Source organism: Indicator indicator, chromosome 23 (genome assembly GCF_027791375.1).
Source record: "Indicator indicator isolate 239-I01 chromosome 23, UM_Iind_1.1, whole genome shotgun sequence".
Lineage (NCBI taxonomy): Eukaryota > Metazoa > Chordata > Aves > Piciformes > Indicatoridae > Indicator > Indicator indicator.
In genome coordinates this window covers 9,546,248-9,560,128 of record NC_072032.1, presented here as the reverse complement: position 1 = coordinate 9,560,128, position 13,881 = coordinate 9,546,248, and the positions used below count along the sequence as shown (strand labels likewise).

Here is a 13,881-nt window from a genome sequence, read left to right as displayed (position 1 = left end):
CAATGAAGATGGCAAGGGCACCACTGCATGCAAGGGAGAAAATGATGTGGTAGAGGACATTAAGAGAGCCTTTTACCTGTCCTTTCTCAATTAGAGCTTTCTCCAAGTCCTCAATTTTTGCCTGACACCTGAGAAGATCAGCTTGCAGTTGTTCACGAGTCTGGGGGGAAAAAAGTATACAGAGAAGTGTGTAAATGATTGTGCAAACAGATACATTTATACAGGAAGATTTAATTACACATGGAATCAAAATAAAGATACTTTCTATATACTTATGGGATGTCCAGTCAACTTTTAATTTTTTTTCATTAAAATAACTACTTTTGTGTTTATGTCACAAAATATTTAAAGCCATCAGTTTAACAGCTTTTTTTCCTTTCTTGCCTACAAAGGTGTTATCATCACACATTCAGTGATAAAGGAATTCTTGGCATAAAAAATAGGAAAAGAAAACCACAACAGAGATCTAAGAAGCTATTCATAAGCTGCAGTAATTCAAGGCAATTGGATTAAGAAAGAAAGGAAGGAAAGAAAGAAGGAAAGGAAGAAGGAAAGAAGGAAGGAAAGGAAGGAGGAAGGAAAGGAAGGAGGAAGGAAAGGAAGAAGGAAGGAAAGGAAGAAGGAAGGAAAGGAAGAAGGAAGGAAAGGAAGAAGGAAGGAAAGGAAGAAGGAAGGAAAGGAAGGAGGAAGGAAAGGAAGGAGGAAAGAAAGGAAGAAGGAAAGAAAGGAAGAAGGAAAGAAAGGAAGAAGGAAAGAAAGGAAGAAGGAAAGAAGGAAGGAAAGAGAAAGAAAGAGAGAAAGAAAGAAAGAAGGAAAGAGAAAGAAAGAAAGAAAGAAAGAAAGAAAGAAAGAAAGAAAGAAAGAAAGAAAGAAAGAAAGAAAGAAAGAAAGAAAGAAAGAAAGAAAGAAAGAAAGAAAGAAAGAAAGAAAGAAAGAAAGAAAGAAAGAAAGAAAGAAAGAAAGAAAGAAAGAAAGAAAGAAAGAAAGAAAGAAAGAAAGAAAGAAAGAAAGAAAGAAAGAAAGAAAGAAAGAAAGAAAGAAAGAAAGAATTGCAATAAACACTAAAAAAGACCTATAAGGTAAATAAGATCTATTGACTCTAAATGGCTTATCCTATCAAAAGCAGACACTAGTCATCAGTTTTCCTCATTCTACACAGTTATTACTCTAATTATTGCATTATAGTAGGTGCTAACTCCTGACTCTAGAAGGGATTGGATCATACAAGGTACTAAACAAAATATCCCTAGACACCTGCAGCTACTGAGGGTCCTTGAGCTACTGCAAGTACTTTTCCCAGCCTACTTCAGGTATTCTTTCACCTAAGCAGTCAAAAAAAAAAAAAAACAAAAAACCACAAGGATTTCCTTCTATATTTTTGTGTCCTTGTTGTTTGCCTTCAGCCTCATCTAAAAGCAACAGGAAATGTTCATCCCACCAGAACATGAGGCCCTACAAAATCATGCATGCAAAAAGCTATCTTCTGACTCACTCAGAAGATGGATGTGACAGAAGAGATGAAAATACCACTAAAAAGAAAGAACAACAATTCACAAGGTGTACTAAAGAGGCAGTTTGCAAATGCCTGCAAACTAACATTTAAAAACCCCTCATACCAAGGTCTCCCTTCCCACAAAAGCAAAGGAAATATACAGTGGTTTCATATATTCCACAAAAACACTTGAAGAAACAGCTCCATTGTAAGGTTTTGGTTAGATTTTTTTTAATGCATTCATCTGATAAAAGTATCTATGTATTTATACCAACCTAGTCTCTGATTCATTTGAAATCTATCATGTTTCTATCCAAATTGCAGGTTCAGTTTGAATATCACTCTCAGTAACACTGTTCTTACTGTTGAAATTTGTAATATATTATGCATGCCAGAATAAAGTGTAATGATACTTTTGTTTTGATTGCACCAGATGAATCTAAATTGTCACCTCACTGATAATATCTTCTAATTCTCAAAAAATACTGTTTTGTGTTACCTCCACAGATATCTCCTGCTATCCCAAGTTTTTTCAGCTTTTAAAATTATTTCAGACTTAAAAGGAATTTCAGTTAAAAAAGTTACCCTTGCTTCTCTCTCTGCATCCAGAGTTCCACCAACTTGCTCCTGAAGCAATGCATATGCCCTTTGCAAAGCTTGATACTCTCTTGTTAGCTGGCAGAACCTTAGTTCAGCTTCTTCTTTAGGCGTGCTCTTAATGAAGAGGGGGGGAAAAAAAGAGTGGGTTTGTGCATGTAGAGATAACCATGTGTGATAATGGGCTTGGTTGTACAGACAGACTCACAAATGCAACAAGCAACACAACTCATACTGAGTCTCGAAGGTTAATAAAGGCTTAAAAGAAAACAAAACAAGTAGAGATCGAGGGAAGGATGATTTGAAGATGATGCAGAAATGCAGAGCTCAGTAACTGGTTTGACTACACAATTTCAGGAGAGTATAAGTGACTATATAAGGCAGTAATGTACAGAAATGGGAAGAAATTGACAGGGGAAAGGTGAGAGGGATCAGTTCTATGCAGCACTGTCTTCAGCAACTCCACTGCCAGGGTGACTTCAGGAGTCCCTTCTGTTTGTAATGCAGTCCACCATTCCCTTACTCTTTGCCTCTGTTTTGTCAGGGTAAAGGATTGTACCAGCACAAGCACACTAACACAGAAGTTACATTTTAAAAATCCATAAGATGGGGTTTTAAAGGGTTTTTTGGGTGAGTTTTTTGGTGGTGTTGTTTCGGTGGTGCTTTTGTTTGCTTGGTTGGTTTTGTTTTGTTTTGCTTTTAACATGAAGTATTCTTAACACCTTCATTTTCTCTGAGTTTTGAGTAACTGACAAACACTTTCAAGGTCTTTCCTATAATGCTGAAGGCAAGAAATGTCCTTTCCTTTAATTAATTTTTGCTCCAGGAACTCAAGCTTCAAGAAAAAGAGGTTACAATATTATTAGATATTAAACCTAGAAAAATAGGAAGCTTCTTGTGGCTGAGGATTATTAGGCACAAGTAAGTGAACAGAAAATAAAGGTGAAAAAGAGCATCTAATTCATGCTTTGTCCTCAGCCCTGCAATCTTTTAAAGTAGGCCAGCTGCACTGTATATCAGAGAGCTGAGACAAAATGTGTCAGTGGGTATTTACTACCCATGATCATTTAAGCGTTGATGGATTGCAAAAGCCTCTCTCAGTATTGTTAAGTACAGGAAGAAAATCCTGGTTGTATCAAAACAGTCAAATAAATTATAAGGTTGAAAGGCAAACTATTGTCTAGTAACTATTGACTTTTGGCAAAGCAGCATGTGTATTCATTTTCTTTTGACTAATAAGAAGGGGGTTGAGAAAACCAGTTTTACTTCTCAGCCCAATAGCTGCCGAATCTGTCAGGCAGAATATTATTTTATGGATTCTATTGCAATGACTGTGGATGTGTTTACTGGACTTGAAACAAAACAAAGCAATTCCCTGCCAAATCTTTCATAGTTCCTGTGGCAGAATAGCTGAAACAAAAATTTGCATTTATACCTCATGTCAGTTTTTATAGACCTTAAGAACAAGTCAGCTCCTACTTACATCTTCCAAATCTTCTTCTGGTGTTGCTGGTGTCCTGTCTGTCTTATCTGTGTTATATGAAGTTACAGATGATGTTTCTGAATCAACAGATTCTTCATCAAATCCAAAAAATGTCTCCACAACATGCCTCTGAAAAGTTAGGTTTTCTTAGTTATTAGCAAAACAGTTTGAAACCCCCAAGGACCCAGTAAGCACTAGCCAAGGTCTCCTCTGATCATTATTTTAGTATTTCAGAAGATAACAGGCTCAGTTGTAAACCCTTGTTTGCTGATGAAATGAGCTGCTTTTTCAACATCATTTATATAAGAACCTCCAAGAACTCAACTGCACATAGAACTGTGTAATTCTTAATAGAATAATGCTCTAGCAAAGGTATAAAAGCAAATTACCAAAATCATATAGATCTTAGGAGATTCACAGTAGAGGAATCTATTTAGAAGAAGAAGCTGTTCAGAAGATAGTAATCCAATATGATGCAACATACAAGATGTGGAACCAAAATATTCCAAAGAACAACGTGGAACAAATTTTGTCTTTCATGCTAACTAAAAAACCCCATTAATTTATAATTTACATTCTGCAAAATCCCTACTTAAAAGAATAAATTGCTGCTTTCCATTTATTTTTCAAATACCATTTTTCTCATTTTTTTTGAGATTTTGCTCCAATATTATGATTAGTTAAAAAAAAAAAAAAAAAAAGGCCTAGGGAAAACCAGCATTTCAAACTAGCAAAGACAGCTTCAAGGTCCTGTTCTGAACCAATTCATTGTTTCACTGAAGATGAACACTTCAAATGACAACTAAAAAGTTTAATTCAGACTTCAATTTTAAATTAACCAGTTCTACTAAAATCTCCTTCTGGGAGGCTGTTATGCACTCAAAAAAACCAACCACCCCAAAAGCAGCATCTTTTCCAAATAGACTGTGCTTATCCACATGCATACAGACAATATGATGCAGACAGAAAGCAAAGAGCTTTTAAACAATCTGTAGGAACAACCTTCCTTTTGCAAGCTGCTAGACCACTATTTAGTGCACTCACAAGAAGATGATCACAGCTACAGTGTTAAAACCCTGTGAAGAAAGACACATTACTCTTCTCTCAGTTGTTTAAGAACCACTGTAATCCTGTCACCAGGCAAAGCTATGTGTAAGGTGCTTAAAACACACACTTCCTTGGGATAATTTAATCCTTTCCTCCAGCATTCACATGCTACATCAGTCTGTTCACTGTTCTGTCCTACTTAAAACAAAGGACACAGGGAATGGGATTAAACTCTTCTCTAGAAATATAATGACTCATCCAGCAAACTCTGTTCTCTCACATTGAAATGACAAAGATTTCAGACTGCTCTCTCACAAGGACAAAAACTGAGGTGTAATTAGTCCCTGGGAGATGGCACCTCCAGCATTTCTCCCACACTGAATACTGGTTGCAGTCTACAATCACTAACAGTAATATTGCAAGTAAATATGGGGAGCTGAAAGCAGGGCTAAAGAAATGGTGCAGCCTTCAAGCTGTGAGGAAGACAGAGTTACAATCCGGGTTGCCAGGTCAACTCATCAGGAAGAACTTTCTGACTCCAAAACTATGAGCAGATACAATTCCTTAAAGATGAAGGCAGATTATATGCAGGTAATGAAGATTATGGCAAGTAAAAAAAAAAAAAAAAAAAAGAGGCTTTCATGAAAATTGCATCCTCAATTTGCAGGGCAGATACTTCTCAGTCAGAGATGCTGAGAGCAAACCCAAAACAAGGCTTTATACAGACTCTTATGTCAGTGCTTTTATATCCTGCACTTCTGCCTGTACCATCTTATCTGGAAATGGGGCTCAGAACGTTTAGTCTATGCTTTAGAGGAACCTCGTGCAAGGACAAGCAACTCCAAGGACTGCAGAACAGCTGACCTTGCTCATGCCTACTGCTTCAAGGGTGCTTAGCCTCCAAAATGACAAATGCTGTTGAGCAACATCCTGCAATAAATACAGGTCTGAGGGCTGAGAGAGCAAGTCAAGCCTTGACTTCAAAATAGTTGGTAGAAAGGAATTCTAAAAGATGGAGAGCAGAACTCCAGTGTATTATCATATAGATGGCACAGAGAATATAGAACCATGAAGGTCAGCAGCAGCTTAGTCACAATTGGCAGTAAGGCTTATCATACCTAAGGTGCTTTTGCTATACCTCAAAGTATTGTCACTCCTGTAGGTAACTCAGCTTGAGTATGTATCTTCCTTTAACCCACACACACACTGCATACACACCCCCACACACTATATAAAGGAGTGAAAACACAACAGAGGGTCTGGTTTTACAGAAATGTGTATAGGTTTGAGAAGTTACCTAAAGCAATGCCATTATTGTGACAAAAGATACAAGCTGCATTTTAACACTTCACTAGCGGCAAAAGTAGGGGAAATAATTTGCATATATTAATACACAAATCACTTGATTATTAGTTGAGTGCAAATTCTGGGGGAAAAAAAATTAGTATTTTTCACCATAGTTAAAAAAAAAAAAATAACAGCAAACAATGCTTCCAGGAATTAAATATCAAAAACTGTTAAATGCTATACAGACTGCCTATAATATTTGAAGTTTATGAGTGAACCACTTATTTATTTTTAAGGACTTCATCCTCTTTAGAGCTGTAACATTTATCATACTTTTATCAGATAGAAATAGAGAGAAGGTATTTAATCACTGTCTATTAATTGCCCATGGATGAATTGCTTCTTGACACCATTACAAAATAGCTGGTTTTATTGCTGATCATCTAGTGTCTGAAGCAACTAGCTACAAGAAGTGATTCACAGCAAAACCACGACATATAAACCAATATGTGAACAGCTGTAGAGTTAAAAAAAGAAAAAAAAGAGTAGAAAAAAACAACAACTCTGATTCATACAAATTCGTTGGTGAAGACTGCATTAAATAATAAGGCATAAATAAATACATCAACTCACAGGGAGATTCCACATAGAGCTCAAAACCTGAACCACAATGGTTTTTGAAAACTCCATATGAACATGTCCAAAACTCTTTGGATTTTTGTAACTACACACTATTTTCATTCAAATTTCATCCAGACTCTTCTTTAAACTGGGAATATTCTCAACTGTGAACTTAAAGGCTCTTTTGTATTGATTTGCACATTTGCTGCTTCTAAATCCCAACTTCATAACTGAGAATATAGTCATACAAATTGCTGAAAATGTTTTATTTAAATTCTAATTTCCAGTGGCTGCATTTAATAGCAAGTATTTTTCACAAGGATCAATGCTTCTATGCAAATTTTAAAGTAAAATTATGCATTAAGTCTTTCTAACTCAAGTATTAATATTTCTGCTGCAGTATGGTGCTCAGTAAACATCCAGGTCTAGACTGTGATAAATTAATAGTGACACACCAACCATATTGTATGCAAATTTTAATACACCCTCATATTTTTAGTGCTTGGGATTAGATATTCCTACATATAAACAATCTGATTTCACTTTAAATGTAAATATCTCATTTTCCAGAAATTAAGCTAACATGATGAAAATGAGTCAAGATGAATTTCCTTGTAATGCAATCAGACGAGCTAATCAGTAACTTCTTACCTTCGTGCTTATATGTCATTTCTTGGCAGCCAGAAAAATACAGGCACACCAAAGCACAGAGGCAGATAAAAAAAGAAAAATATAAAACAAGAAATATGAACTCCATCACAACAGCTTGCAGCCTTTCCACTCTCACAAAAAGAGCTTATTTATTAAAATGAAAAAAAAAAAACCAAAACACAAAAACCCAAAATAATCAAATCCACAGAGACCTGCAGTTTCCGAACAAATCAGGTGCATGACTCCATCAGTCATGGGAACACTCTAACTCCATTCTACATGCAAAAAAATAAACAACTCCCCCCAAATATTGGTTACTTCACTACAAAAAATTTGGGGGGAAATAAAAAAAGGAAAAAGTGAAAAAATACCTGGATAAAAAAAAAAAAAGAAAAAACTATATTTTAAATGGAAAAGAAGATTCACCTCTGGTACATCTTTTTTCTGACAAGTCTAATGGCATGTTAATGTAAAAAGAAATAACTAAACCACTATCAGCTAAGGCTGCCTCACTTCAGAGAAAACTGTCCCACTGTACCTGACTCTGCAATCACAATATTACTCCTCTAAACACCTTGCAACCACAGAGATTATAAAGTCCCATCTCACCGTGCTGCTCCTTTCCTTAGGGAACCCAATCGCTAACATTGTTCCATGGACCCTATGCCCCTTGGTAATTAAAAGAGTGCTCAGGCAAAGCTACGCTAGCAACAGTAACCTAGTGCACCTACAGAGCTCCAGAAGTAACACAGACATCTAACTGCTAAAAAAAAAATAATCAGTTCTTGATATTAATGTTATTTAGACCCAATGGGGCTATAAAGTTCTCTGTACTAGCTTGATGGATCATTCACACAAGCTGTCTTAAAGGTGGAGAAAGGCATACCATGGATTTTGCTCCACCTGACAGGATTTTTCCTGTCAGGAAAATGCTTATGTTATAAAACACAGACACTGTCCAGTCAGAGCAGCTCAAAAACGAAGGAATCTGAGGTGTAAAAGCAGCCCTTCAGGAGAAGCTGCAACAGTACCTGAGTTAACCCTTCACCCTGTGCAGCAAGTTCCTGTTTATTAGAACAAAACAGGAACCTTTCTATGCCTTTGTGATGGTTTGAAACTGTCTTTTTAATTTTTCTTCTCAAAGTTCAAGCAGAGAAAGTCAGAGCTTATCTGACCACATCCATGAAAGCTAATTCTCAGAGCTATTTCCTTTTGCACTTTGTCAAGGAAAGTGGGACACGTGTAAATAGATTCAACTCCAGCAGCTAAACTTGATGATTCATGGTGCTGATGCCAAGCGTGCATTCAACAAAATGTGGAAAAATCAACCCCAAAAGTTTATGTCTGTAATTCCTCTTTCTGAGTGGTTGGTTAGGAGAGACATACCCCACAATTTTGATGGGATATCATCTGCATAATATGAAATTCTCACACAGATCTTAGACAGAAATACACTTGCAGTGTACGTGTCTTCATATGCAAAAGACACGTCGTCATTAGCAGCATAATTTGAACAATTTACCCTGAAGCAGAGAACCCCAAAGGATAAATCTTTCACATACATGCAGTACAGAATGCAGAGCAATAAAAAAGCACCACCTGGAGGCCACCAGGAATACACTACACAGAACACACTGCACCCATTCAGGACAGAAATTCTTTTCAGCTACCCTAGAGATGATAACTCTCTATTCATAACTTCCATTTTTCCCTTACTCTATTTTCTTCCCCTCTCACACTCAAGGCTGCTTATGTTCAACTTCACAACAAAACAAAACAAAACAAAAAAACAACAACAAACCCTTCATTATTCAGCAATATTATGTTAAGCACATGGTATAATAAGCCCTAAAGGTTCACTCTGAACTAAAATTTTTCAGTTCTTGCAATCTATTCTTTTCCTTGTAGTAAAACAGGTACTAGTGAAAAATAGAATTTGCTTACTGTTTATATATTACACACAGCAAGATCATTTCAATAACATCCCTACCATGAATTGAAGTTTTCAGTTGCATTTAAGCAATAACTTGATATGGTTACATTAAAGGGTATCTTTTCATTTAAAAGGGCTGAATAATTGTCCTTTTAAATGTTAGTTGTTTCAAGTCATTACATCATTTAAGCCTCAAAACTCTTGAGTATTTAGGTCACAATGGTTAAAACTCATAATTATGCTTAAGCATTGCAAACCCCAAAACTACAAAACTTGGGTGCAGGACAAAACAGTTCCTGAATTATCCTAAGAAAAGGTTCATAAGCACTCACCAGAGAAAACTGGAAAATTACAGGAACTTTTACCACTGATTTAAATAGAGTTTTAGTTTTAGACAGTATTTGAGACAAGCATTGTTCACAACACCACAAATCCATGGAAAGCCCAAGACTCGCTCACCTTTGGAGGCTTCAAACTTTTCCTCCTTTGTTTTTTAGACCGCAATAATCGTTCCCTTTCCTGGAAGGAAACAGAACATTTTGGTATGGGTTTATTTTTAAACCATATTTAGGTATGTCTAACACAAATATCATTAACATTTTTTAAAAGCCTGTGGTCAAAGTAACATAATGTCTTTATCTTTATATGCTGATATAACTCCAGGCTGTACTGTGGCTTTATTCCTTTAGCAAACAAACCTTCAGCCATATACTTTACACACTTGATGGGAAGTTGGCAAGAAAAGGCTTTGCTAAATACTGGGCACAGATTTCTGTTCTTTTGACTCTTTTACCAAGAAGCTCACTATGGAAACAAAATTCACATTCTCACTCCAGTGTTCAAGAATCCTGAAGAAGCAGGTCAGTAGCCAAAAAATGAGTCCAGTCTCAGTAATTACAAGTCATTATATAAAGCATTCTCTGAAGTACAAGCACACTTAGCCTTGCAGGGAAAAAGCCTCAAACCCAAAGGCACTCTCAGCCTGTCAGCTTACTTAGTGTCTTTTTTTTTGCTGTGGGTTTGGAACAAGACCACAATTAACTGGATCATAACAGGAGGAGGTTACAACTAGAAAAATTCAGGGTTAATGAACAAGTCTAAGAATACTCCCATGAATACCAAAGGAAAAGGAAGAGAAGGTTAAAAAGGTAAAAGAGCAAGCAATAAAACCCCCAACACAGGAGGCAGGGTATCTATCTCCTTGGTTTTTCCTAATTCCTTCCTTAGTTCTGCATCTTTGTTTATAACACCTCTATTTTAAAAATAATTCCAAGTGCTTCTTCAGCAGCTATCGCTCACTGCATGTTATCATTCTATGCAGATATTTTTGCTTTATACTCAGTTCAGAAACTGGAAAAATAGGAAGCTCAAATAAAATAGCTTATTTTTATCAGCACATTGTTCCAGGAATGAAATTCAGGAAAATATAAGATAATTCAGAAAAGCCCAACTTAATAAAGCACCTTTAACACGTGGGTTGAAAAACAAGGGGAAAAAATTAATGCTAAAATAGGATGGAATAGGTATTGCAAGATGGAGAATAATATAATATAATATAATATAATATAATATAATATAATATAATATAATATAATATAATATAATATAATATAATATAATATAATATAATATAATATAATATAATATAATATAATATAAATACTAAAGCTGAAAACACACAATTTAATTTTATGGTATTGTAGAAAAATGCTCTCTCCCTAAGTACCTGCTTAAGGCACAGTCTCTGCTTTAACCTGAGCCTCATGACTTCCAAGCAGGAGACAAAACACTTGAACTTTCCTTTCACTTCAGTGCAGAAAGAAGAAACACCTCCAAAATCCCCCACTCCTTCTTGTTTCTAATCTTGTTTGTAGGAAGTCTGCTTTATTTACTACCTCAGTAACACATCAATCTAACAGAACAGTAATAATGCCAATTAAAAAGTCCAGCACAAGGCTGTTGTTAGAGAATTCAAGTTGATGTGGCTTCCAAAGCATCAAAGATACCCTATAAATGACACTGTTAATCAATTCAGACAACCCTATTGCCTATAGACTGTTGTCCTTATTTCTGTGTATCGTGTTGGTCTCAGCTGGAGCTAAGCTGATTTTTGTATTAATAAAGTATGTGACATGTGAGTCATTCTTGATAACTATGATAAATTTGTAGTCTTTAAAAGTGTGGTTTGAGCCAGAAAGAAAAAAAAAATTAGCAAAAAAGCATAAAGGAATTGCAGAATTCCACTGCACTCATGTGGAAAGTGAAGCATCAATTAGTTTGGACTGCCAGCCAAAGCAGTATCCTAGTTAACATTTTAATTTTTTCCTGTGAGTGAAATAGGAAATAGGAAACAAAGCAAAAATGAAACCATATTTTTAAATATTTATTTATTTTTCTTTCACACTAAACACAAATTAATATTAGTTGATCAAAGTCAGGATACAATGTATTTCCTCACATTGCTGGCTAAGACAGTAAAATGAGAGCCCTTTCATATCCACTTGACACTGAAATATGTGCCATATAATGAGAATTTAATATCATGTCATAGTCCCTGCCTGTACAGTTGTATTTGGAAGGTAAAGCAGCCTTGCTCTGTGACTCAAACCCTACATCATAGTGGGTGAGTAACATCCTACTGCTTGTAACGCTGTGACACAGAATGCACACAGACGTCAGTCTTTGGCACTGATTACAAAGGGAGATTCTGGGTCAAAAACTCTGAGGAGCTGCCAAGAATAGTGACAGTGTTCCACACAGAGCAACAGCACATCTTGTTGTTTTTATCTTTTTGGATCTTCTGTTTTTATTGTCAAGGTTGGATCCAATTGTTTAATTGGAGGGGATGGGGGTTGTCTCTCAGACATGATATCTCATTTCTGCCAGCACCACAAGAGTGTACCACACGTTTGCACTAAATAGCACCAGACAACTCCAAAAGAGTACTGATCAAACAGAGCAAATATCTAGGAGCACCATCTTAAGTAGTTTTCACAGTCAGAGGGTAGCAGCTGTGCTGTTATGATCTCAACTATGCTGCTACCTTTGATGAGATGAGCCACGCACATTTGCCTCCATTTGTTATAAAGACAGCTAGCGTGACCAGCTCAATTAGAGGTGCTTAGTTAATATAGGTAATAGGTAAAGTTAATAGCATCCTGAATGTTCCTTTCTTTCAGGAGAGCTTCTAAGGTCAGGGAAAAGGTTAGGTTTGCACCAGGGTCTACATCCAACATGTTTCAGTCATTAAGTTTTGGAATGTGTCTTTTCCTCAAGTTCCTTCGTTGACAACCAGTTTTGTAAGTGAGGTGGATGGACTGATGCACTTCTTTTCACAAGCAGCTCATAATAGGTAAATATTTAATAACACAGATTCATACACAGTCCAAAGAAATTCATTCACTACCTGAGAAACAACAAGAACCCTTCAATGCCAGAGAACTATTTCTGTATCACTACTACAACTGGAGTTCAAATATTCCTCTCAAATCTTTAGATTGCCTATAGACGTGTGTGCATGCACGTGTGTATACCAGTCATGAGCATTACCACTGTGAGATCATCAATAACATGCTGCTGTTCTTTGACTTGCAGTCTAAGGAATTCAATTTCTTGTTCCTCTCGTGTGCTGCTGAGGTCGTTCAAAGACGTGTGCCTCTTCAGGGCGGGTTGTGCAGATAACTTCTCTTTCTACCAAAATTAAAATGAATGCAATTTAAAGAATTCATTCATTTTTATTTCTAATAAACAAAGAACATTTTACAAGTTCAGAGGTGTGCTTAAAAATCAATAATTCTTTGGACTCATAGTGCATGCTCTACTACAACAGAAGGCCTCGTTCCTACAAAAAGACATTCCATATTCTGTATGCCTCTGTTAATATCTCACATAAGGTATTTTAAAGCAGAATCAAAGAACACAGTCTGGGACAAAATTATCAGATAACTGAACTCAGTGATCTAGCATAGCAGAGCCTTTGGTACAAGCACTCAAATTCAGCTCTGATTTCTGACCAAAAAAGCTGCATTTATTAAAGCTGATTTTTCAGTCAAACATTTTTGTAGCCTCCAAACACATTTTTCTCTAACTGTAATCCTTTCCTTTAATCAGTGTGACTCAATACAACACAAAGTACATGCCACTCTGAATTTACAATATGAATATTCAGCTTCATTGGTTGAATTTGACATTTGTACCATCCCACTGCTAAGACTCTGAAATGTCTGTGTTGGAGTAAAAGCCTCAGAAGCACTTCCACCTCAAAATGTGTGCAGTGGGTTCAGAGATGATTACTTACTAATTCTGCATTGTCCCTTGATAGGTTTTTTATTTTCTCTTCCATTCTCTGGATACTTTGCAACATATCATCATTTTTTTTGCTCATCCTCTTATTTTTTTCTACCAGAGGTTTCAGCTGACTTTCTGTCTCCCGAGACCTTTTCAGCTGCAAAACGGAAAAGGGGCAAAATCAGCTGTGCTGTAGTTTATAGTTGTGGGGAAGGAGAAAGGTGAGTGTTTTCACTTGCCTTCTTTCCTTTCTTCATTCAGAAAGTTTAGTTCTTTTTGTTAAGTGGCATCTGATATAGACAACTGCTGAACTAAGAACTACATGAGTCCAAACAAGACAGAGCATTTTGGCACAGTCTACAAAAACACCAGATCTGGTCACTGCATTTTGCTCTTGGAAAAACAATTACAATGATCCATAAAAGTGATTTCTTGATGATGCTACTGCATATAAGATCCTCATGACCAACTAGGTCTCCAGGG

The 13,881-nt window shown here is 36.3% G+C and overlaps 1 protein-coding gene across 2 annotated transcripts in view; it reads right to left on the bottom strand.

Moving 5' to 3' along the window:
• The window catches only part of JAKMIP1 (janus kinase and microtubule interacting protein 1), a 64,515-nt gene that overhangs the window by 34,337 nt on the left and 16,297 nt on the right, over nucleotides 1-13,881 (bottom strand). For both annotated transcript variants that reach the window (XM_054391597.1, XM_054391598.1), the window contains 6 exons: nucleotides 13,409-13,555; nucleotides 12,661-12,801; nucleotides 9,571-9,630; nucleotides 3,573-3,701; nucleotides 2,078-2,206; nucleotides 77-160 (listed from right to left, as the gene is read on the bottom strand). In XM_054391597.1, the coding sequence (XP_054247572.1) occupies nucleotides 77-160; nucleotides 2,078-2,206; nucleotides 3,573-3,701; nucleotides 9,571-9,630; nucleotides 12,661-12,801; nucleotides 13,409-13,555 (690 nt within the window). The remainder of the gene's footprint in view (nucleotides 1-76; nucleotides 161-2,077; nucleotides 2,207-3,572; nucleotides 3,702-9,570; nucleotides 9,631-12,660; nucleotides 12,802-13,408; nucleotides 13,556-13,881) is intronic.